This window comes from Podarcis filfolensis (assembly GCF_964270895.1).
Source record: "Podarcis filfolensis genome assembly, chromosome: 1".
NCBI lineage: Eukaryota > Metazoa > Chordata > Lepidosauria > Squamata > Lacertidae > Podarcis > Podarcis filfolensis.
Window position 1 is genome coordinate 4468859 of NC_139604.1, and position 25833 is coordinate 4494691.

General features: G+C 43.2%; 2 protein-coding genes across 3 annotated transcripts in view; both read left to right on the forward strand.

The window, feature by feature from the left end:
• Window positions 1–253: 253 nt before the first annotated feature.
• On the forward strand, window positions 254–18066 carry ITM2B (integral membrane protein 2B). Its single transcript, XM_083572781.1, has 6 exons — window positions 254–463; window positions 8775–8903; window positions 12364–12570; window positions 13898–14008; window positions 15316–15466; window positions 17392–18066. Exons 1-6 carry the CDS (start codon window positions 344–346, stop codon window positions 17478–17480), a joined length of 807 nt encoding a protein of 268 aa, XP_083428907.1. The 5' UTR covers window positions 254–343; the 3' UTR covers window positions 17481–18066.
• Window positions 18067–21193: 3127 nt separating this feature from the next.
• RB1 (RB transcriptional corepressor 1) overlaps window positions 21194–25833 on the forward strand; it is a 59859-nt gene continuing 55219 nt past the window's right edge. The window contains exons 1-2 of one of the 2 annotated variants that reach the window (XM_083628182.1): window positions 21194–21399; window positions 25114–25228. In XM_083628182.1, the coding sequence (XP_083484308.1) occupies window positions 21329–21399; window positions 25114–25228 (186 nt within the window). In that variant the 5' untranslated portion in view covers window positions 21194–21328. The remainder of the gene's footprint in view (window positions 21400–25113; window positions 25229–25833) is intronic. The other variant, XM_083628183.1, reaches the window with a different exon arrangement.

The window sequence follows — 25833 nt, forward strand, 5'->3', positions numbered from 1 at the left end:
GCGGGTTTGCGGGGAGGCGGCCGGGCGAGCTGCCCTCGAGGGGGGCGGCTGCCCCAACGGGGCCCGGCCAGTTGAACAGCCACAGGCCAGGAGGAGCCGTCCGCCTGCCGCCCGCCTTTGGCGCGCCTCTCCTGCGGGTCGCTCCTGAGGCGGCTCCCCCCGTGCCCGGTGCCGCCGCCGCCGCCGCAGGGCCTGGTCGGGGCGGGCGGCGCGGCCTTGGCTCCTCCCTCGGCCCTCCCTCTTCCGCGGTCGCGCACCTAGGCCCCAGCCCCACCCTCCGCCGCCGCCGCCAGCCCAGCGGAGAGCCGGAAGCTCCCGGGATCGCCCCTCAGCCGCCGCCATCATGGTGAAGGTGTCGTTCAACTCGGCGTTGGCGCAGAAGGACGCCGCGGGCCGGAAGGAGGAGGACGAGAGCAAGGAGGGCAGCTGCAGCCAAGTGCTGATCTTGCCCCCCGGCGCCAAGGTGAGCGGGCGGGCGAGGGGGCGGCGGCTCCGTCCGCCAGGCCCCTTCGGGAGGGAGGCCTGCGGGGCGGCCCGGGCGGAGAGCGGCGCCGGGTTCCCGGCCGAGCGCCTTGCAAGCGCCGCCGAGAGGCGAAGGAAGAGCTCGGGGCGGATCTAAAATGGCTGACTCGGGAAGAGCCGCCGAGCTTCGCCCCCTGCTCTTCGGCGGCCTTGTTTTCTCCGGGCCGCGCTCGGCGCTGCCTCCTCAGTCCGGGGGGCGGCGGGGCCCTTGGGGATGCCGAGTGGGCCTCGCTCCGCTCCGCCGCAGTTGCCTCGTTAGCGGGGAAGGAAAGACGTGCGGGGGCAGATCCGCCCTGCTCAGGGCGCCGCGTCTCTTGCAGCAAGGCGGAGGAAGGTGAAGCCAGGTTTTTGTGCCAGGTTCCCAGACGGGTCGGATGTTGCCGCAAAAACAGCGCAGACAAACAGATCTATTATGTCGGAAGCTTCATGGCTGGCATTTCCTCCAAGCGCAGGGAGTGTAACCGGTTTTCTTTACACCTATATTTCTGCCCGCTGAAAAGCACACTTAATGTAGCTGATGAAGTAGTCTATAATCAAGGAAAGCCTATGTTAAAATTAATAATTGCTCTTCACATTGCCACGTGATGGTCATATGTACCAAATTGTGATGACATCAAGTAAATCATTAGTTTTATGCAGTGAAGCAATGAATTTAATCTCCAGTAAAGCAGTGGATGAGCCCTTTAATTTCCATAATCCCAGTCAAGTTTAAACTGCCTTGCACAATTCTGATAAGTTTTTGGTTACCATTTTACAATGATGGTACACGGTAGTTAAAATAGTCTGGCATTTTTGGACTTTCATATTTACACTTTATAGTTCTCTAAGCTGCAACTATACGTATATACATTACTACAGCAAAGAGGAAATAGGATTCATCAACATCAAGCTATTGAAACTTGCCGTGGTTCCAAATTTGGCATTCCTGGGTTTAAGCAGTTTGGAAAACGGATACACAATTGTTCTTCAAAATGGAGGGAAAAATTAAATATGAGATTAGTGAGTTTTATTTTTAAAAAATGTTTTCACTATCATTTGGCACAGTTAGATCTGCTCAGTATACTGTGTTAGATTCCAACTGTCTATCTTCAATTCCTCTGATATTTTAGCTGCAGTAGACCAAATATCTTTTGCAAAGTTGGTGCTGTCATTTGATGTGGAAAGGTGGGGGGTTAATTTGGTCTTTGTAACAGCTGCTCAAGAAGCTGCTGCTCCCCCCCCCCCCATCGTTCCTTACTTGGGATCCAAGATCTAAACAGTTTATTGTGGGGTTGAGATAGGGATGACCCTTTTTTATTTCCCTTGAGTTGCTGGTTTGTGTTATCCAGCAAGGGCCTAGCATTAAGGAAATTAAAGGAGGAAATGAAGCATACAAACTTTCCTGGTCTGTTGATGTTGTTTCACTCTTCCTCTCTGACTCGATTTAATCTTGCTTCATAACAAGAGCTACAGAATCATCTGGGCAATGCAATCAGCTGGACTAAGCCAAAAGCAATCCCCGTTGCCCAGCACTTTTCACTGTCTGCCTTGCCTGGAACATTACCTGCAAAATGAACAGATTTGATGCCTACACTTCTGTACAGTGGGCCTGCCACTTCCACAAGAGTTTGGTTACAGGGGTCTGCGCACAAAGGCAAAATTGGGCGCCTCCTGAACCGCCCTCCTGTGAGGTAGGGGGCTGCATACTGGGGTCTGGGGAGGTCCTGGGTGGGCCCTGAGAGATTTCCAGGGCCCCCCTGTGACTTTCCCAGACCCCAGTAAGTGAGGTGGTGCCTCCTTTACTGGGTTTTGGGACATTCCCAAATCCCTTGCTCTGCCTTCACCAAAGTCGGGTCACTGAGGGAAGGAGGCATGAGGGCTCCAGCCTTGTCCCAGAGTCCTGGCACCTCATTCGCAAAGTCTGGAGACTGTTTACTTGGCTTTGGGAAGGTGGCTGAAGGATTTCTGCTCTCCATTCCACAACAATACTTTAAAAAATGTTCATCTGTTTCAGAGATTTTTTCTGGGGGGTGGAGTCTAAGCTATGTAAAACTTTCTCCAGATAACATGCTAACTGCAGAGAGAGGCTTGATTCATTAAAACATCAATCATAATCAATACCAAAATACATTTTTATTAGCACAAGCTAAATGATGGATTACCTTGACTGGGCACAAGTGACCCTATCATTGCCATAGCATGGCTCAGATTCACTGGTCTCAATTGGGTATTTACATATGATTGCAGCCAGGAAATAGACTAGGAGTACAGTGGCATAGCAAGCAGATTTTGACCCATTTGCTGTTAATTTACTCAGTACAGTGGTACCTTGGTTCTCAGACTTAATCCGTTCCAGAAGTCCATTCCAAAACCAAGGAACGCTTTCCCATAGGAAGTAATGCAAAATGGATTAATCCGTTCCAAACTTTTAAAAACAACTCCTAAAACAGAAATTTAACATTAATTTTAGTATCTAACGAGACCATTGATCCATAAAATGAAAGCAATAAATAATGTTAATGGTTCTCTTGCCTATGCTGCTTTTATTCATTTCCGCAGTCACACAATCAATCGATCAATAGCTGAACTGGGTTCTACACAGTTAGAAAAACAAAGTCACAAGTCAGCCACAAAAATGAAAAAGCCACACAAACAAAAAGACAAAAAATAGCAAAAACAAAAGCACCAAATATAAGATCCAAATATCACCTCAGAAACAGAATACTTCTTTTGGAATGGTAGGGCGCAAATTAGCAGCACAATACTAAAACAGGAAGAGGAATTTTTCAGCTACAATGATAGGACATGAATTAGCAGCGCAACACTAAAAATGGACGCTCAGGACTCAAAGCGGAGCATGTTCGGCTTCCAAAACAAAGTTCGAAAACTGGAACACTCACTTCCGGGTTTTCAGCATTCGGGTTCCAAGTAGTTCAAGAACTAAGCTGTTCAAAAACCAAGGTACCAGTATATGGGGTTAGGTAAAGAGACATGGGTGGCACTTTGGTCTAAACCACTGAGCTTCTTGGGTCAGCAGTTCAAATCTGCACGATAGGGTGAGCTCCTGTTGCTCTGTCCCAGCTCCTGCCAACCTAGCACTTCGAAAGCACACCAGTGCAAGTAGATAAATAGGTACCATTGCAGCGGGAAGGTAAATGACATTTCCGTGTGCACTGGCTTCTGTCACAGTGTCCCGTTGTGCAAGAAGCGGTTTAATCATGCTGGCCACGTGACCCAGAAAGCTGTCTGTGGACAAACGCCAGCTTCTTTGGCCTGAAGCGATATGAGTCCCACAACCCCATAGTCACTTTTGACTGGACTTAACCGTCCAGTGGTCCTTTACCTTCTTACCTTTACCTATCTGGGGTAATCCACATATCCTGACCTCCTTTAAAACAATCCTGTGGAATGCACGAATGTATATACTCTAAATGAAAACTTGTATGAGAATAGTACCTTCATATATTTTTAAATGCTCCAATTTAGGTTTCTGTCCTTATCTACCTGGCAGTGTAGACTCAGTACCACACTAACAGTTCTGAAAATTTACTGGTCCACTTTCCATGTAACACACTAAGCCAATTTAATTAGTGAGTGTGAATGTACTCAGCAAAATTTACAGCTGCTTCACTTTTCTTGCAATCCTGCTGCTGCCATGTTATGAATGGGGCAAGACAAACAGAGAAGCAAAGCAGCTCTGACCTTTGCTGCTGTGCCTGCACTCTTGCTCATTCACACTTAGCTATGGTTTGATTTAGCAGAAAATGCAGATTAGGCCACAGACCTAAGTCATGCTTAGAACAGGCTGTTTGAAATTGCTAACTTATGAGTGTAACATGTTGGGCATGATGCACTGGATCCCAACACCTTTCCATTATCTGAATAATATATGTTGGTGATGCGGTTCCATTCAGGTGTGCCTTTTGGAACTTCCTTTTGGAAAAAAGTTATGTGTAGAACTATAATAACCATTGAGACATCACTCCCTGTGCTAGGCTACAGCCCAGTGAAGTAGGTGCTATCAAAAGGCAATCCATCTTCCTTGTGTTGAGGATTCTTTTGGGAAACAATCCCCAAAGAATACGAGAAAGCTTGGGTGCAGCTTGTGGTTAGTGAGCAGAGTTTCACCAAGAGTCCTGGCTTGAATAGCTCAGTTGGTAGAGCATGAGATCCAGCTGAACTTCCCAGTAGAGGACGGCAAACTGCAACATGGTACTTGCTTTGTGGATATGGAGATCTGCACAGTGTACCTAACCAAGGATCCTGGGGAGACAGAGACTATTGGCCTAAGTTTTGGAAACATCCCTGCTCTCTGGGTGACTATAGTGAAAAGTGGGGAAGAAGAAGAGAAAGAGACATAAACATCCTGTGCTGGATGTTGGAAGCATCTGGGTCTGGTCCGACTTGCAGGTATAGGGCGATATACTACTACCGTAGTAAATAAACCGTTTTGACCTCTTGCATTTTCCTGCAGAGATGCTTTACATTCTAATCAGGTTGAGCACCACTTTGGGAGATTTTTCTTTCTTTCTTTCAGTATTAGTGTACATCAGGGGTGGCCAACTCCCAAGAGACTGCAATCTACTCACAGAGTTAAAAACTAGCAGTGATCTACCCCGTTTTGGGGGTTCAGGTCAAAGTTGTTGAGCGTTTTTAGAGGAGCCAAAGTTGTTGAGCTTTTTTGGGGGGAGCCAGTGATGATATACCACAGACGTCCCAGTGATGTACCAGTAGATCGCAATCTAAATTAAAAAAAAACAAATCTAAATGGATCCATTAAATTGTTTTGGTTTGGCTCACTATGGGGTTATCCACATTGAAGTGTGATGTAGATTTCAAGCTGGTTTGGTCTTTTTTTGTGGTAGCAGCCTCTACAGTCATACCCCGGAAGTCCATTCGACTTCCAAAATGTTTGAAAACCAAAGCGGTTTGAAAACCAAAGCTCCTGCAGCCAATCGGAAGCTGTGGAAGAAGCCCCTTCAGACATTTGGCTTCCAAAAATAGCTCACAAACTGTAACACTCTCTTCTGGGTTTGCAGCATTCAGGAGCCAAAATGTTTGAGAACTAAGCTGTTTGAAAACCAAGGTACGACTGTACTGTTAAGAGGGATTTCTTTGCGTGGGGAGTAGTTTGAATGATGTTCTGTGCTCCTTCCAAACCTATGATCCTGTGTATGGGGCAGAATATATAAGAGGAAACAAGCCAAACCAGTTCCTTTGTTAAAGTAATGACTTTGGCTGCCTGTTTAAGTACTGCAATTTACCAGTCTAAAGAGGTTGCCATAGAAATAAATGGGTGGGTGTCAACACCCCACCTGGCTGGAAGATAAAAGTAGGTACAGTGGTACCTCTGGTTAATTTGTTCTGGAGGTCCGTTTTTTAACGTGAAACCGTACTTCCGGGTTAGCGGAGTCTGTAACCTGAAGTGTTTGTAACCTGAGGTTTTTGTGCTGGAGACACAGAAAAATGTTTGCTCTGTGCTGGATTTTGGGGGCTCCCTTGGAAACGAATGGCATGGTTAAGGTATGATACAAGTAAATTCAGTAATAGGCTATCCTGTGCTTCTAATAGCTCTAACACTTGACTGTTTGGGTGACTAAAACACAGCTTGATAAAGAAAACTTTATGCATACATATAAAAAAGAAGCCATTAACATTAAATATATTATCATTATATGATAATATATTTCAGTATGCCACTCTCTTTTAAATGGCATTGCAGAAACCAGTTACTGGCACTAAATAATAATATAGAAATGAAAAGCTGTTTAAATCAAGGTTTAAATCACATGCTGTTACACGTAATTTTATAGGCCTGGGTACTTTAAGTGTATAAAGCATTAAAGCTACTTTCTGTAAAAAAAATCACATTGTATGGCCAGGGGTATGGAATTGCTAAGAATAAGGTCACACCAAAATAGAAAAAAGGCTATTACATATAATTAAAATACATACAAATTCTAATGTTTATCAGGTTAAATGAATAGTATTTTTTAAAAAAAGAATAGCATTTTTTAAAAAAATGAATAGCATTTTTTTAAAAAATTGTTTTCTGTAGCTCACATTTCAGAACTGTCAGTGGTGAATGACACAATGCCAAATAATGTAACTGGATCAAAAAAATCATTCTTCATTACTTACACTGGCAATATCATAGCTTGACTTATTATTTACTAGATTTTTTAAATGTGAGTTGTAAAACTGGTTCTTGCATCAGAATTTACAGTTTGTGGAGAATATTCTCTAGAGAATTTTCTAGCAGAGGATATTCTCACCTCGCCTCACTACTCAAACATACCTTTGCAAATCTGGTATATTGAAAAATGTGTATTAAAAAAAGGAAATGTTCGTGTGTACCCTTGCTTTCTAGCTAGATTTATCCCTACAGTACCAGTGATGCAGCCAGCATAGCTTTGTGCATGTGAGCAAACGTCTTCTCAGCACAAGCTTGGAAGTGGGGGATGGGCCAGCTTGGCAATGATTGTACGCTTACAGAGATGTGACCAATTTTCAGTTACTTGATCTTCAAGACAAAGCAGGGCCTGTGTCTGTCTGTTTCTCTTTCTCAGATACTTGCAAGCATGCCCAAAGTGCACCTCAGGTTTCTGGAATTTAAGGGGGGCAGGAAGGGCTAATTGAATGGAGGGGACAATAGCATACAGTGCAAGTACATCCCATAAAGCACTGCCCACTAGTGTGGATGTTGAGATAAAAATTACAAGCTGTCATGTGTGGATGAAAGTGTGCACATGGAAACAGTGACCCATGTACAATGAACAGCCTAGTCTGGACACAACCCATGCCATTGCCATTAGCAGGTGTTTTTGCTTTTTCTGTTGTCTTTATATTATTGCACTAAATGCACTTTATTATACGAACAGTGTATGTTTATTATATAATTGTATTTGCTGTGATTTTCCACCCTAATTTAGAGGGGGAAATCCATTTCTGCTTCTTCCACCCCCCCCCCCCAGAAAGTGCTTGAGGTTTGATAGCTGTTCCATCTGAGTTTGCTTCAAATTGTACACAGAATCCTTTCTTTCTCAACACTCTTTTTGCCAATTTAGGGTGTCTCTTGATCTCTCCGTCCATGGCTTTGTTGTACTCCTTGGCTGTTTCATTCCTCCTAGACACTGTGTGAAGGACCTTTCCATTTCACCATCTATTGCCTTCAATTATACCATTTCACTCTCCTATTCTGGCAGTCATTTATCAGTCTTGTTTTCCCTAGCCTTTGAGTCCTCTTTAATTCCATTTTCTATTTCATCGTGTTTTCATTTCCCATTTTATCATTTCAGCTCTAATTTCTCTTAATTGCTCATCCAATAATTGCTGTAAGATGCCAACAGTTAATGAAATGCTCAGCAATGTATTTGCCATAATGAATATACTTGGTCTTGTTAATGGTTCAATCCAGCCACTCCCTTAAGATATTCACAGTTTCTTCCTTAAGAAATTCAATCTCCCACTTCCACCATAAGATCTTCACAGCATTCTCCCTTATCAGACCAAAATTCCTTTCCCATGGGAGGAACTGTTAAGTAGAGAAATTACTTTACATTTCAAGGCAAATCTTCTGTAGGGAAGCAGAAAATTAAAAACAGAACACTTAGAGAGCTCCTTTGCCCATTTAAAAACTTCATTGGATTAAAAAATTAAAGCATGCTTTTTGTTTTGTCTTTAGCCTTTTATAATTGACTCTTCTCAAAATCAGAAAGTAGCTCACACACCAGATGTAAATTTCCACTGACAGACAGCTAAACCTCTCAATTTCAGAGATCTTAAGTCCCACCCCCTCTGGGTTTCTAGGAGCTGGCAGCTTCTCAGTCTTCTGACTCAGGCAGCAGCTTTTTCAGGTTAACCCCCATTTACTCTTTATCTCTAGAGTGAATTTCAATAACCAGGATTGCTTTGGCTTTCATCATTCACCACGTAATTATCTCTCTTGGTGAGCTGTCGACAAAAGTTGGTCAATTTGCCATTACCCTCCCCAGAAGGCCCCCCCCCCAGTTATATAGCAATTTCAATATTAAAAAATATACAAGATAACAATTCAAAGCTCTCATACTAATCACTTTTACTTAGAATTAAACAATGTATGTACTAGAAGTAAACAGTGTATCTACTTTGATTTCAATGACTGTACTCTCTGACTGTGATTTAGTTTGGTATGACCCTATGCCTTTACAAAGAACCACATATCCATGCAACTATATGACCTTATAAAGCTTGATGGACACAACTGATTACTGTTTCACTTTCTATATTTATAGGATCCAGAGGGTGTGGTACCTATCGCACAAAGGAGGGCTTGGTGTTGGTGTATGTGTTTTGGATTAGCTTTTATGCTTGCTGTGGTGATACTTGGGGGTGCCTATCTATACAAGTATTTTGCATTCCAGGTAGGTTGAATATATTACTTAAATGAGTAAATACTTTAATTGTTCTCTTGGTACTATTTTGACAATTTTCTGCTAGTTACCCAACTTTGACTCTTTAAAAAAAAATGTGAAGGTAAAATCCCTAACATATTGTAACCGCTTTCCCTTGTATACTTAGAGCTAATTCACATGTTGTCAGAGCTACCCTAGGTCCCAGCTCACAAAGGACCAACGCTGCTTCGTTGTTAAGTATAAAAGTCTTTATTGAAGTTCAGTTTCACTTCCAGAGCCGCAGCGCGCAGCTCTACGTCTCAAGTGTCAGACCGCTGATGCTCCGTCTGAGTCTCCTCCCCCTTGACACCAATTTAAGATTCTAGCCTTGCTCCACCTTCTCCGCTGCTCCTTCCTCCTCTGGGTCCGCCTGCCCGCCGGGGTTCCGCCCTTTCTAGCCTCTTCTCCCGCTGATTCCCCTGAGCCTTCTCCCTCCCTCCGGCGGGCTTTAGGAGCTGGTTCCCCATCCGGGTCTCCTGCTGTTCCGCGCGCCTGCACATTTGAACTTGGCGCGCGCGCCCAGCCAGCAGCTTTCCTCCTGACCGTTCCACTGTTGCTGTCACTGGGGGGGCTAGCTGCAACTGACCTCCCCTCCGTTGGAGGCGTGGTCAGCCCTGACTCCCTCTCTGGAGGAGACACTGCCCCTGACACATGTGACTCTTCCCCCCCACTATGCTCTGGTGGGGAAACTGGTCCCGGTCCTCCACTGCTGCTTTGGGGTTCCCCTCTGGCTCCTTGTTTCTGGTGCGTCCCCCCTGGGACCCCCCTTGCCCTGACCATCGGCGCCCCCTTCTGGGAATCTTCTGATTCGCTGGAGAAGCTCATGGAATCTCTCGAGCCACTGTCATACTCCCCTACGCTGCCCTCGGATTCTTCCCCTTCGCTCTCCCAATCCTCTCTCCCCAGTGCTCCTGCTCCTGATTCCCTGACACATGTTAATTTTAATCTTTTTGTAAGGAAAGTTCCTGCATTTAACATGTGTGGCCAGGGATCACCAGTTTGGGGGGACTGGTTTTACTTGCCAGCCCCAAATCAGTTGTTCAGGGATAATAAATCTGCTCCTCTTTCCAGCTTCAAGCTTGGAATTGAGAGCTGAAACAAACCTTCCCCCAACAAATTAGAGACAGAGGGAGGATAGAGGATTCTTCTGCATCTGCATCTAATGGCTGCTGCAAGCTCAGCTACAGATAGGTGCTTCAAGCTCACAACTGGGAGAGTTGAGGCACAGATGCAAGCCTGTGTAAGCTCTCTTCTTCCATTGAGCACAGAGCACAGATTGAGACAGAGGCAAGATGGGAAGGCTTAAGGCATGGGTAGGCAAACTAAGGCCCGGGGGTGAATCTGGCCCAATCGCCTTCTCAGTCTGGCCCACGGACAGTCCAGGAATCGGCGTGTTGTTGTTTTTTAAAATTATTTTTTAAAATTATTTTTAATAATTTTTGAATTATTCCTTTAATTATTATTATTATTAATTGTATTAATAGAATGTGTCCTTTTATTTAAAATGCATCTCTGGGTTATTTGTGGGGCATAGGAATTCGTTCTCCCCCCCCCTTCAAAATACAGTCTGGCCCCCCACAAGGTCTGAGGGACAGTGGACCGGCCCCCTGCTGAAAAAGTTTGCTGACCCCTGGCTTAAGGGTATGAGGGAATAGAGATTGGGAGGTGATCTGTTTATTTCCCCCCAATGAACTTTTCCATTAGAAAAATGAGAAAATTGAGAGAAAATAAAAAATTGTGCAAAAGTTTTTCAAAATGATATATGAAATCCTCTTTCAATCATTGTTTAGAAATATTTTTCAGCCAACTCACTGCTTCAAAACAACTAGATACAAGCTTCAAAGGCAATAATGTTAGTGATTGCTGATTGAATTCTCTGAATTGCTCAGTAGGGATTCAGTGCTGGAAACTATTTTAAAAGCTTCAGAATGCAGAACACTTCAGGTATTTGATCCAAAGGAGGAGTCATATCAACCATATTTCCCTTGCAACATGACTGCTAAACATATTTACAGTATAGCCTATAACACACTTCAGATTCCTCCATATTGTGCATCAAATGAAAAATGTGATGCATGTTTGAAAATGCATGTGTGCAATTGGGGAATAAATTTAACATGAAAAATTGGGGAAATGTCTTTCTTTTTTTTTTCAAATCTTTGAAGCTCAAAGTTCAAAATCCAAAGCTATACACCTGAAAGATGATGATTAGATGAGACAAAATAAATGGGTTATTCTGTTATTTTCAATTATATATTGAAAATTGATGGAGTAGGATATAAATAATTCAGGGTTCAAGATAACTAATCAATTATGTGCATACATGACATCAGCTTCCTGTTTATAATTATGCTACAGTAATATCCAAATTTATTGCAGTTCTTTAAATACATTGAGTTAAATCCAGACTTAGTCAAAACTGAATTAACACCTATTGATTTCATACTTGAAGCATGACTAATAGGAATATTTTTTTCTATAGGGAAACTCTAAATACAAGAATATTTAGAATTTTTTCCTCTAAAAGCCAAAGTTTCTTCAGCATAATGCTGGTCTAAATATTGGTTCCAAACCTTCATAATAAAACTTTCCTTTATTTTCTACAGTGATCATAGTTTCAATTTTAGACTATTAAATTTTATTTTTAATCTAAATTTTCCTGTTAAGAAAATATGATATAATAAATATTTATAGCAAAGCTTCCAGGGTATTTTGCAAAAACACAGTAAGTTATATGTGATATTTTATTGTTTTTAAGAACATGCAATAATAATAATTTTACCATTGGTTGCCATTGGTTTGATTTGAATTAATTTTATAATGAATGATTTTAGAGTGTTGTGTTGTGTTGTGTTGTACTGTTGTACTGTTGTACTGTTTTATTGTTGTTAGCTGCCCTGAGTCCGGCTTCGGCTGGGGAGGGCGGGATATAAATAAGATTTTTTTTATTATTATTATTATTATTATTATTATTATTATTAATAATTATTATTATTTACCCCACCCATTTGGCTGGGTTGCTCCAGCCACTCTGGGAGGCTTCCAATTCATAAAAGCATAATAAAAATCAAACATTAAAAATGTAAGCTTAGGAGATGTAAGTCTAGGTTTGAGAAGAGAATCTATAATGTATGTATTTCTGTTTTCCCAAACCACTCCCACAGTATTTTTAATTGACTTTAAAACTTACAGATATTTCCCCCCAGAAATTTCCTGTCTCTAGCTGGACACATGGACCTGCCTGGGTTACACCTGCTCTTCACGCCCTGCCTCCCCTCCACTCTGCTTCTTGAAATAGCTTTGAGATGAAAGAGAAAATAGCACTTTAGTGCATAAGGAAGGGATGTGGTACATATTAATGGTTTAAGGGCGATTATAAGTGCCTGAAAGCTTTCATAATATTTGCTTCACTTTTAACTTTGCCCTTTAGGAAAATGGCGTTTACTTCTGTGGAATAAAGTACATTGAGGATGGCTTAACATTAAGTGAGCCAGATTCAGGCGCCCCAGCTCCCCGTTACCAGATCATTGAAGAGAACATTCAAATCCTCAAGGAGCAGGAGGTGGAGTTCATCAGTGTGCCTGTTCCAGAATTTGCTGACAGTGATCCAGCTGATATCGTTCATGACTTTCACCGGGTAAGGACAGTCTGTAATGCACGTGAGAGTTTCTTGCCATATGCTTGTTTGTAGCCATGGATTGGTTGTGTTGACTTTCAAAAGCAGGCTGTAGGGCTGTGGTTCAGTCCCTGACATCTCTGACTGGGCTTGGAAAGGCTTGTATCTGAGACCTGAAGAGCTGCTGCCAGGCGGCATAGACTAGGGTGGGCAACGTATTTTCACCTGAGGATCTTATTTGTTCCTGACCAGTCTTCTGGAGGCTGCATGCCAGGAGAGGGCAGTGCCACCATGAATAAGGCCACTGCTCACATGCATCCACAAGTGACACAAAAGCGATGCATACACTCAAGCAGCACACACATACCAGCTTCTCATGTGCCATGCCTTATGTAGCCTTTGGGAACTGGCACATCAACTACCCTTTCATGATGGAACTGCCACTCCCGATGAGTTCATTGAAGATCCAGTGCGCAGGCTGTATTGGAAATGATGCCCTTTTCCAGTAATGCTCGGATACTGGCACTGATTGCTGAACGTTCTGGTGCAGAGGTTGTATTGTGAAATTGGAGAGAGGCCAGCATGGGGCAGGTGAAGCCTTTCCCCCCTTCTCTCTGTCTCCCTTCCTTCCTCCCTCCCTCTCTCCAATTCTTTTACTGCTCTAGAAAAACCCCTCAAATTCTGATCTGTCTACCTTGCATAAATTGGGTTGTCTTACTGTAGTAACTGAAATTCAACACATAATTATAGAACCCTGCATATTAATCTGATATTTATTTTAGAGTGTTGAATAAGGAAAATCACATTAAGCATACTTTGATTGTCATCTACCATTTTGGATAGTTTGCATGTGACTTCAGATGCCTGGAACTTGGGGGTTGTACTGTATAATAACAGTTCTCCTCCAAATAGTTTAAATCACATGTCCAGAAAACCATCACATTTACAATTTGAAAACATTTAGTACATAAAAAAGTACTAGGTTTTATTGTGTTTTGCACTTCTTAAATTAGGCCTGGGATATTCGTGCATCAAAAAGGGGTGGTGGGAACCTCAGCTGGCAGAATGGTTTGTGCCACTTCAGGTAATTGGATCACATTTTTTTTAGTGCTTCCCAATGTGAAAGACACTGCTCCCCCCGCAAAAGGAGGACACAACCACAGAAAACTAGCACAGAAGGCTGGACTTTCCTTAGTGCTAGTTTTGTTTTATCTGAATGACATTACAAATAGTATCTGCAAAGGCAGGCATTCAGCAGGAAAATGAAGTAGCAATTAGAATGATTACTCATACATAATTTTGTATGTTTAAAATTACTAACATGCTATTTGTGACATCTTCTCATCAGAGACTTACAGCTTACCTTGACCTCAGCCTGGATAAATGCTATGTTATTCCTCTAAACACGTCGGTTGTTATGCCGCCTAAAAACTTTTTGGAGTTGTTGATCAACATCAAGGTATGATTAAAATTCATGTTTCTTTTTGAATATATTCGGGCTAGATGATTAAACTTTCATACTGGAGATATAAGTGTATGTAAACATGAAAGAGCACTTAATGTACTACAGGACAGCAGAATATTGTAACTTCATTAGCTAATTTTTTATTTATAAAGTCATTTTAAGAATTTAAAAAATAATAATTACACTGCACACAATTCAAAAGCATAAATTACGTTGCTTGAAGAATGTGGTTTAAGTCTACCTTGTCTATAATCAGTTAATTTTTACATTATAGCATATACATAAAACTTGTTTACGCATTCAAACAACTTCTCAACAAGAATGCTGTTTCACAGAATAGGGGTAGTCACACTGAAAGCACTGCTTGGAGCTGTGGTTGACTAGGCTTCTGATGTTTTTGATATATCAAGGAGAAGCTGTCCTGCAGAACACAGTGACTTACTGAGTAGATGAGAGTTAAGGGGGTCTCTGAAGTAACCTGGTCCAGTTGTTTTGAAAAATCTTAATACAGATCATTAATATTCATTTTTTAATCTTGTCTTGAGGGCCATTTTTGCTAGTAGCCCAAACCTTTCAGTTTAAATTTGAGTTCCCCATTATGTCCAAATTGAGAGAACTGCAGTTAACTTTAGTTATGGAAGGGTTGCCATATGTCCGGAATTTCCTGGACATATCCAGAATACTCCAGTCTCTAGCTGTGTCTGGGTGGAAAGCAGTCAGATGTCCGGGAAAATCTGGATGTATGGCAGACCTTGTCGGTAGTGCCGTTTTTGCTTATTTCCCTTTAAAAAAAAATAGCCAAAAAAGCTCAACAAGTTTGGCCAAAAAAAGCAGAACAACTTTTCTGTCTGGATTTTCACTGTTTGAAATATGGCAACCCTAGCTATGGTTATTTTAAAAAATAGTGTTAAAGTGGTAGCATTAAGCCAAAAACCTTTCGGCAGCTTTGAGATATCTTATTGAATATATTAACAGGGCAAAACTGCCACACTCCTTGACATTAGCCTTTGCAGAAATATATGATACAATAGTTATCTATGATTATTTATATCAACTGTCCATCAAAATGTGATTCACCATTTCTCCTCTATTAGGTTTTATTGTTTTCTAAAGTGTGCAAAATTGATAAAGAGTATTTTTTAAAAGCAGTTTCCTTCTACCTTCTGCAAAAAGTCCCTCCCTCCAACACACATTCTGCGAACTGAACTTTTTTTTCCACAGAGCAATTGTAAAAACGACCCATCTGACATCATTAACATTATTGAGACTATACTGTTGCACTTTTATTTGGGTTGATGTAGGCTGGAACATACTTGCCTCAGTCCTACTTGATTCATGAGCAGATGATAGTTACTGATCGTATAGAAAATGTGGATCAGCTGGGCTTCTTCATCTATCGCCTCTGTCGTGGCAAAGAGACCTACAAATTGCAGCGCAAGGAAATGCTGAAAGGTATGGTTGGCATGTGGATGGGAAAAAAGAAAGGTACCTCAACTCTGTTGAGGGCGATGGCCCTCCTGTTATGTGCCATATAAAATAGTGAAAGGGTAGCGTCCCAGTGCTCTGTATTCATATAGTGACAGCCTGAGACTTTGCAACTTTGCTGCAGTTCAAGTGTAATCGCATGCGTTTGTTGGCCTTCATGCTAAATAGTTACATTCTCACATGGCAACTCTTAGCATTCAGGACAGTTTTTTGTGCCATTGAATTTTTTGTGTGTGTGCCTTGTACACCGTTGCGACATCAGTAATTGCATGTTTAGCACTGTGATCTGATTCAGAGAATATAGTTCACTAAGAACTGTAATAATAAACGTATAAATGGAATGGTGAACTCATGGACAAAAGACATAAAACGTATTTCATGTGGTACTTCATTATTTACTTTAACCAGTTTGCCAGTTTGAATCATGCTACTTTTATGCATCAATCACTTTGCATAAGATTTAACAACAGTGCCGTGGGCACCAGTTAAATGTAAGCCAAGTCACCATTATTTTCAATGGGTGACAGGCATGAGGTTAAACATTTACCATTCAAATCAGGGGACTAAAAATTGCTTAACTTGGGCTGAATCATGAGTTGCAGCATCTCATGATATGTTGGAACAGAATTGAGTAATTTTGCTGGAGCATTGTTTGGGACACAGAAGAAAGGAAGTACCTTTCAATGAAGACTAAACTTGATGTGGATCTGAAGTAGTGTGCATGCACCTGAAAACTTATACCCAGAACAAACTTAGCTGGTCTCTAAGGTGCTACTGGACGATTTATTATTTTTTAAATTTTGACTGCATCAGACCAACATGGCTACTTAACTAAATCTTGATTACTCAAGAATATGACAGGGATGGCTGATCTGTGGCTCTTCAGACATTGTTGGACTCCAACTCCCGTCAGCCAGAACCAGCATGGCCAGTGGTCAGGGATGATGGGAGTTGTAGTCCAGCAATATCTGGAGAGCCATTGTTAGCCACCCCTGGTATAAGTTGGCATTTCTTGCATTTGCCTGCCTTTGGCAGCAGAAACTGTGAGCTATGCTGGGTCAAAACTGAATTTAGTGGTAGCCTGTTCTAGAGCCTAGATTTGTTATACTTTGTATGATGATCCTGATTAAAGGACAAAAGTATCAGATGCAACAAGAACTGTAAATATGAGCAACTCTCTTGTGAGAAGACTGCTCAGAGCAAGTCTTGAGAGAGCCGCTGTGTCTGCTTTTCAGTTCATTAAATGTCTGCAGCTCCCTGCATCATCCAACATCCCTAGATTTGCAGCCTCCAGCCTTCACATCATTCCTATCTTGACTCTCCCATGTAGTTTATACGTAGTAGCCTCTGTGTCTTGCAGGTGCTCATCAATGCCCTAGTGCAGCTGAGGGGCCTGAAGGAAGGTTTGTGGCTTGAATTGAAGCCATTTTCTCAGGAAAGACAAAAAAAACCCACTCCAATTAAAAACTGGACTTTTCTTTTCAGAAAAGCAGTTTGCATTCAAAACATTTTCACCAGCACTTTGAATACTTTCTGCCTATAACTGACCTATCAGCTAATAAAAAGTCACAGGGAATCTCTTTGAAGGCCCAGCACCCATCAGCTGGGAGCAGCTCTAAAGGAAGTTGCTGTAACAGTTCCAGTTACCTCCTTTGAACTTTGGCATACACGAGGCACATGTCATTGTGATGCCAGGCTATTGATGGGTGGGTGGTCAAAGTTGAGGGTGAGGGAGATAAGGAGCTGGCCTGCTGGCCAAACCCAGTTCCCTATTAATGACCTACAGAGTCTCCAGTTTGACAGAATCCCTCACAACAGTTTTCACAGGAAACAAAAGGCAACTATCTTTTTTTAAAAAAAATCTTTATATTCTATTCACTTTCCCACAACAGGAATGCAGAAGCGTGAAGCAAGTAATTGCCGAAAGATTCGACACTTTGAGAACAGGTTTGTCATGGAAACACTCATCTGTGAAGAATAGACATACTGTTGTGACTGAAAATACACACATTGACCCCGCCCTTTATATTATGTGCAGTGATCTTTATTTTAAGTCATTTATGTAAGTAGTGGACAAGGCTTTATAGCTGAATGCCAACACTTTTTATCTTACAATAAACCTTTTTAACGTTTTCCCATATTTTGAAGCATGGTGCCCTTTTTATATGTTTGAATAGCTGCTATATAAAGTCTTAGTTGTTAGTACATTTCATGTAATGAACCTTTAAGTAATACCAGGTCAATAATTTATCCCATTTTAGAGTAAAATTGGAGAATAATTCATCTGAATTTATTATAAAGAATACATGCACAAATGGACTGCAACTCTTGAGATTTTTAATAGCATATTACTTGCAACGTTGGGGAAGCATTGGGAAAACAATTTGTAATAAAAGTGCAATTCATTTTCTTCTTTTAATACAGTCTCATTTAAGTTTGATTTCCAAGTCGCTGTTCTAGTATAAGCATCTGCTGTAACAAAGTTAAGCAGTAACAGAATGTTACTGACGTGTATATATGCTATGTATGTGCAGTGAAAATAAATATTACAAACCTGTTTGTCTAAATGTTTTTGTAACTTTTCTTTGAGCAATTTTCTTTATATTCTTATTCTCTGGGAATGTTTGAATTACTGGATTTTAATGCTAATAATATTTTAGAGCAGACTTGAGACTAAAATACTATAAATCACTGTATGGATTAAACAACAGAAACCATTATTAGATGGGAAATCCTAACAAGTAAACAGAGAAAATTGCTTCATGTTCTCAATTTTATTTGTCCTTTTTCCACCACAGCTAGTTACCACAGTTGCCCCAGTGAAAGGGCCTTGCTGAGTTGCCAGTTGTGTTGCTAGAATGTGCCCCAAAATCATCCAAGTGACCTCAGTGAGCATTTCAATTTCAAATACTCAGATTATTTCTACTTTAAGTTAAGTATTTTTATTTATTTACTTAATTGGGGAGGGCAGCTGTCCTCTTGGCTACGCCCATGTCAATGTATTTATGTCCACAGCATTCCCCTGATCCACCAAACTTGTAACTATCCAAAAAAGAAATGAGATTTGTCTGACATGGCTTGTTTTCAAGAAACCCATGCTGGGTCTTAGTAATTGCCACATCCTTTTCTAAAGTGCCCACTATTGAGATTAGCTAGGTTTTTCCTTACCACCTCATTTCCTGTCTTGGGCTGCAGCTCCCTCCTGATATCATTTATTATGTTATCACCACGTTGGGCATTATTTTCTTTTTGGATGAAGATGGAGGCAAAGTAGGGTGGAATCCACACACACATAAAAACTGCTCTGAAAATGCTTTTTTTTAAAGTGTTCTTAAAAATACAGTACATTGAATTTTCCATAAGGCTCATCATCGCCACCATCTCATTGTATATTGCACTTAAAACACACTTAAAATGTTTTATTTGCAGCTGTATAGCTGAGTCCTAAGTGTTGAGGAGTTTTGCCTTGTCACCCAACAGCATTTCTTTATCTTCTCCACACAAACGACTTACCACTTGCTTGTTCTTCCTCTTGCTTCAAACCCAGGCAAAGAAACCTTGATTATTTTCAATGTCTCTTTCAAGCCTGAGCTCATTCTGAGCTTTAGCCTGGCTGACCATCACCCTGCAACTGTTGGCTTCTCATGTGATTTCCCCTTTCTTCCATTTTTATACATGCCCTTCTTAAATCTCAGCTCATCTGTAAGCATTCTTTAAATGCCTCTTTCTTGTTGGAATTGTCTGCATTTGGGCCTTCAGTATTTCACCTTTAAGAAACTCCCATCCTTCTTGGACTGCCTTCTCTTTAAGTATTTCTGACCATGAGATCTCACCCAGTAGCTCCTTAAGCTTTTTGAAATTGGACGCCTTAAAGTGCAGATTGCATGTGTGACTAAACGCAGCTCTCCCTTGCTTCTGAATCATGAAACCCAGGAGGACTTGACCACTCCCTTCTACGTTTCTGAATACAGGTGGTGACTATTTTGTGCATGGGTTCTGCTCCTGGTCCCTGCATGCTCCACCTTGCCCCCGTTCTGGCTTCTTCCTGGTCCAAAAGGACCTACGTCGGTGGTCACACATCAATGGGGTGCACACAATATGGTTGCCATCTTTACTTCCACTTTGTCAGTTCCTCCCTATTGGTGAGTACAAAGAAGGACTGAAGGGTTCAAAAAAGGATTTCTCCAAAGTGAGTGACTGGGTGGTAAAATTTCAAACAAGTGCAAAATGATGCATTTTGGGGGGGTGTTTTTTGGGGATGCAGGTGGTGCTGTGGTACAAACCAGAGCCTAGGACTTGCTGATCAGAAGGTCGGCAGTTTGAATCCCCGTGACGGGGTGAGCTCCCGTTGCTCAGTCCCAGCTCCTGCCAACCTAGCAGTTCGAAAGCACATCAAAGTGCAAGTAGATGAAAAGGTACCGCTCTGGTGGGAAGGTAAACGGTGTTTCCGTGCACTGCTGTGGTTCGCCAGAAACAGCTTAATCACTCTGGCCACATGACCCGGAAGCTGTACGCCGACAAGCGCCAGCTCCCTCGGCCTATAAAGTGAGATGAGCACTGTAACCCCCGTCCGCGACTGGACCTAACTGTCAGGGTTGCATTTTTATTACCATATTTTTCGCTCTATTAGACGCACTTTTCCCCCTTCAAAAATGAAGGGGAAATGTGTGTGCGTCTTATGGAACGAATGCAGGCTCCTTGGCTTCAGCGATAGCAATGCAAAGCCTCCGAAGCGCAGATCTCCCCCTGTGCTCCGGAGGCTTCACGTTGCTTTCGCTGAGGCTGCGCTCCGGGGGCTTCAGGCAGCTATCCTCAAGCCTTTGGAGCGCAGCAGGAGTTCCCGCTGCACTCCGAAGGCTTGCGGATAGCCGCCTGAAGCCTGGAGAGCGAGAGGGGTTGGTGCACCCCGATCCCTCTTGCTCTCCAGGCTTCGCGTCGCTGGAGAGGTGCTGCACAGTTTTCCCTCTGCGCAGCGGCCCTTCAGTGAAGCGGGAGGAGAAATGGAAGGGGCTCCGTTTCTCCTGCCGCTTCGCTGCAGGGACGCAAAGCAGAGAGGGGGAGAATTCCCCCAACCCCCGTTCTCCCCCTCCTATGGTCTGGTGCGTCCTATAGAGCGAAAAATAAGGTAATTTCACAGATGTGATGGTGTCTGAACTGGTGGCGATGGACCAGGAATGAGACCTTGGAGTGGTGGTGGACAGCTTGATGTGCAGCAGCTGCAGCAGTTAAAAAGGCAAATTCCATGTTTGTGATCAAGGACAAAAAAATGTTTTTCCTTCCAGTAGCACCTTAAAGACCAACTAAGTTAGTTCTTGGTATGAGCTTTCGTGTGCATGCATGCACACGAAAGCTCATACCAAGAACTAACTTAGTTGGTCTTTAAGGTGCTACTGGAAGGAAAAACATTTTTTTGTTTTGACTATGGCAAACCAACACGGCTACCTATCTGTAACTGTGATCAAGGAGTTGAGAATAAAACTGGTGCCCAGTTCTGGCCCCCCCCCCTCACTTCAAAAGGGTCGGGGCAGAAGGAATAAAGTGCCTCTGGGCGCAGCGTCCGACTCAAGGCCCCGCTTCCAAGGGAGCAGCGCTGCGCTCCCTCGGCCACAGGCACGCAGAAGCAGGCTTTCCGCCCCGCTCAGAGCCCGCCGCCGCCCCGGCCGGGGGAGCCCGGCATGCTTTGCGAGCGGCAGCGCCCGGGCGGCGTCCTTCTGCCCCGGAAGTGACGCAGGGGGCGGGAATCTGCCGGAAGGAGGGGCGGGAGCCGCGGGCGCCGGTGGGAGGCTGGTCCGCGCTGGTCCGGCTGTGGCGGCGGCGGCGGCGCCCGGGATGGCGACCCCCAGGACCCCCAGGAAGACGGAGGCGCCGCCCGCCGGCCAGGCGACGCCGGAGCGGGACAGGTGAGGCTGGCTGGGAGGGAGGGAGGGAGAGGCGGGGGCGCGGCGTTGTCTCTCCGTTGTGGCGAAGGGACCCTTCCGGGACAGAAGGAGCCGGGCGGGGCTCCGGAGGGTCCGGGGCAGCTTCGCGTCTCCCCGGGGCGGGGCGTGGAGGATGCCCGCCCGCCCGTCCGTTGCTCTGGCGGGACTCGCGGCGCCTCACCTGCCACAGCGCTGTCCCCTCGTAACTCTCCTGCAGCCCGAGCAGATATTCTGAAAAGGAGGACGATGTATGTGACACCAGGGAACAGAGATCCCGAAATGGATCTCCTCTCTCTCTCTGCCCCAGTCCTGTCATGGGAGTGAGGTGAGGATTCCCCTGGCATCCCCGCTCCCTCCGGCTCCCACTTCCGCCTCCGCTAGACTCCAGGTGTCTCTTCCTGGGACCCCAGCTGCCGCTGCTGCCGCTGCCATCCTGACAACTACAGTGGTACCTCGGGTTACAGACGCTTCAGGTTACAGACTCTGCTAACCCAGAAATATTACCTCGGGTTAAGAACTTTGCTTCAGGATGAGAACAGAAATCGAGCGGCGGCAGCGTGGCAGCAGCAGGAGGCCCCATTAGCTAAAGTGGTGCTTCAGGTTAAGAACAGTTTCAGGTTAAGAATGGACCTCCGGAACAAATTAAGTACTTAACCCGAGGTACCACTGTATAGCTGATACCTCTGCATTCCAGCACACTTTTTATCCTGGTGACATCCGGAATGTCCTAGAGATGGGTTAGAAAATGAATAGAGTGCCCTTGCTCCATGTCGTGCTTCATCACTAGAGGTTTAGTTATAGGAAGATGGGACATATGGTTGGCCAGAAATACGGATCTTATGGATGACGTCGCATGCCTTTCTCCCGCCAAATGGAAATGGATAAAATTAGTGTCTAACCAGAAAAGCTTGTTCTGGCCCAAGGCAACGCATGTAGTGCTTCAGGGGGAGTCCAACATGGCAGCCATATTTTTGTCACGACCCACCTTGGGTACCAGGCCACTGGTTAAGGATCCGTGCCTTGTCCTGAGCATAACCTCTAGGCCCTGTATCTATTTCTACCATTCTCCCTTGGCTAGGTTTAATCAGACATGAAGGGCAAGGCTTGCAATAGCACGTTGTTAGGTGCATAGTCACAAGCACCTTGTCAAAAATAAAAGGCTGCAAAAACTGAAATGAATCCCATAAAGCGTGATGTGATGCATCATTGGAAATCTCACTTGGAGCTGCATCAGTCATTCATACAACTAGCTTTAAAATCTAAATCTCAAAAATTATTTCTGTCGGGTTAGAACTTTTCTTGTGAGCCAATAGTACTGTTTGTTTACTATAGCTATCATTTTGCACAAAAGTTACTAATTTGGTTTTGGAATCACTGAGACCTCAGTTGCATCTGCAAATGTTTGCAAGGAATTTGCACGCTTACTTCAAAAGGTAGCCAGATTTAATGGCAGCTCTCGGTGCAAGACCTTTCTTTAGATGACTGCTTGTTCTATTCAATTTACAAATTGAATAGAGTGTTGTCCCAATAAAACACACCAAAAAAACCCCCCAAAGCATCCAAAAACTAATTATAATCAAATGGGTTCTGATATTTGTAGATTTTAATAAACTGCAGCTGATTTTCTTTAATGTATTTACCAATAATTGTATTTAAACTTTTGATCAGAATTGTGGTCCATATTTTGTAATATTGGTTCAGGAAAGCAATAGGTTAATAATACTCTATTCTAGAGAAATAGTGGTTCTTTTTTGTTTTACCACCTGTTTGACTTAATCCCTTTTTGAGGGGGAAATATTGCATTACTTAATTTATTTCTTCTAACAAATTATATGCTAATCCCTTAATAAATGTTTTGTAATATTCTTCTGTAAAACCATCTGGCTCTGGTACAGTGCAATAACTTGATAACATTCAGTAATAGTTCCCAGGTTTCCGTATCTGTTGCAGGCCCATCTGTACTGTACATTCAAAGCATATCATACCACTTTAAACAGGTATGGTGTCTCCCAAAGAATCCTGTACTGTATACCTGAAAGAGCATTTCCACCAGCAGCTCTGAGGGCCTTCTGGCGGTTCCCTCATTGCAAGAAGTGAGGTTACAGGGAAGTGAGGTTGCAGAGGGCCTTCTTGGTAGTGGCACCCTCCCTGTGGGACACGCTGCAAGGAAATAAACAACTATCTGACTTTTTAGAAGACCTCTGAAGGCAGCCCAGTATAGGGAAACTTTTAATGTGTGGTGTTTTACCATGGTTTTATCATTTGTTGGAAGTCGTCTAGAGTAGCTGGGGTAACCCAGTCAGATGGGCGGCATATAAATGATTAAATAAATCATCCTCATCATCCTGGGAATTGTAGTGGTTTAACATTTAATCCTTCCCACGGAACTCTTGAAACCGTAGCTCTAAACAATAGTGCAGTGCAGCTGCAGTATATAATTTGTGTTTCTTGTTCTGGCGTAGAGTACGAATACTGTTGATAAAAGCTGGTTCATTATGTGCTGAAGTTGTTGCAATACTACGTGGTCTGAAGAATGAACTTTATGATTGGCCAAAGAATCCTGATACTCTTCATCCTGATAAACGAAGAATAATCCATAACCCACCTTAAACTTAGGTTATGGTGATTTCCCCCCTACAAGATTACAAAGCAAATGGAGGCAAGATGGGGGATCTAGCAGAAGATGGAATGAATGCTGTGCACAAAAGAAAAGTTATTTAGAATACAGAAGCAGTCAAGTGGGAAAGCAGCCTAGAAGAGAAGGGACTGCAGTTCCATTCTAGCAAATGTAAAAACCAAACATCTCTTACTCAGTTAGAAGGAGTAGTTTGGCAAAACCTGTATCTCTATAAATTTGTGAACAACTTTGCATAGCCAATTTATTTGGTTCTTTTTGAAATCTGTGGTATTTGAAGGATTGTGACCAGCCATAGTAAAACAGTTCATACAGAGAGCGGAGGGGGACTTTAATGTAGGAATGTATAAGATAGTAACACCCAGTGAACTTCATGGCTGAGTGGGGATTTGAACCCAGGTCTCCCAGGTCCTAGGCCTACAGACACTCTAACTGCTCGTTGGGGAGAACCTTTTTCTTTCAGTTTGCAAAGTCACAGCTTCTGTGACAGGTGGAGCTGCCAGTGAAGGACGTTGACTCATTCTGTACATTCATACCAACATAGCATGATTATTTTAAAAGTTCTAATGTTTTTATTTCTGTAAAGGAAAACACTTCCCTGTAAATGGTACAGGAGCAGTGGCGTAGTTGGGGGTGGGGTGGAGCTGGGGGAGCATGGCCCCCAGGCACATTTTTGGGAAGGGAACTCCCCACCCCTGCAAAAATCCTAATCCTTTTTGTCATAGTTTCCCATCTGCCCCCCATGCTCAGCCTGCATTCCTAGAAAGAAAAGATGCAACCGATCCAAATAAAGGGAGCAAACCTTTATTCTTCCAAGCCAGCCAGCAAAAATAATATTATGAGGCGAAATGAAAGGCAAAGCAAGAGGGATTGCTTTACTGCTAGAACCATTTATTTCTGAGAAGCAAGATCACCATTAGAAGCCCCTTAAATCATCAGCCAGCACAGGAATCAGCAGCAGAAGCCCCACAAGCTTGTTTGCAAACCGCAGCATGTCTCAGCGAAAGATTGGAGAGGACGGGTGAAAATCAGTCAGATTTTGATACATTTTTCTTCCTTAGGCTTCCATTTGCTGAAGAAGCATTTTTTGCCCTATGTGATGCCTTGCATGTGACGGACAGTGTGCGAGTAACCGCTTGGAAGACTTATGAAAAAGTGTCTCTGGATGGAGTTGTAGTAAGTATATGATTTGTTTCTTAACAGATTAATGGCCATTTATGTTAGAATGTGCTCAAGATATAAAATAGTTATGAAGACTGAGACAGTAACACTAAATCAAAAACTTTACTAGCCTCTCTTTATACTCAAAACATTTTTTTTCTGCCTCCGTTTCTATTTCATCTTATGCAGTTGAGTTGGTTTGTGAACAAACAGTATTGGTAGAAATCATGCATATGTAATGGTCTTCTAAAAAATGATAAATGTAGTGTGAACCTCAGATATTTCTGAAATTGCATTAATCAAATGTAGGCATTTATGGCCAGTACCTTTGAAACGGGGTTCACTTCTTTCCTGTATAAGCACAACACTCGTGTGCTGAAAGACCTTTCCCCCTCCTCACTTGCCGTGTGCAGTTGGGCCCTCAGCAGACCAGGCAGGTCTAGGAATGGGAATCCTAGGCCTCCTGCCGTTCCCATGCAGATGTTCCAAGCTCACATTGTTGAATAAGGTGGAGAGGAGAAGCTGTATGGGCATGTGGGAAATGTTTTTGTTCCTCACCATGTCTAGATATGTCCTGCGCATGTGTCTACAGGTACCCTGAGGAGGGAAACCTGGGCTCT

Excerpts from the sequence above, each read along its gene's own strand:
- ITM2B (XM_083572781.1), top strand. The coding sequence starts at position 344 with ATGGTGAAGGTGTCGTTCAACTCGGCGTTGGCGCAGAAGGACGCCGCG. Across the intron at positions 12,571-13,897 it reads TCGTTCATGACTTTCACCGG|AGACTTACAGCTTACCTTGA; the intron begins GTAAGGACAGTC and ends TCTTCTCATCAG. Across the intron at positions 14,009-15,315 it reads AGTTGTTGATCAACATCAAG|GCTGGAACATACTTGCCTCA; the intron begins GTATGATTAAAA and ends GGGTTGATGTAG.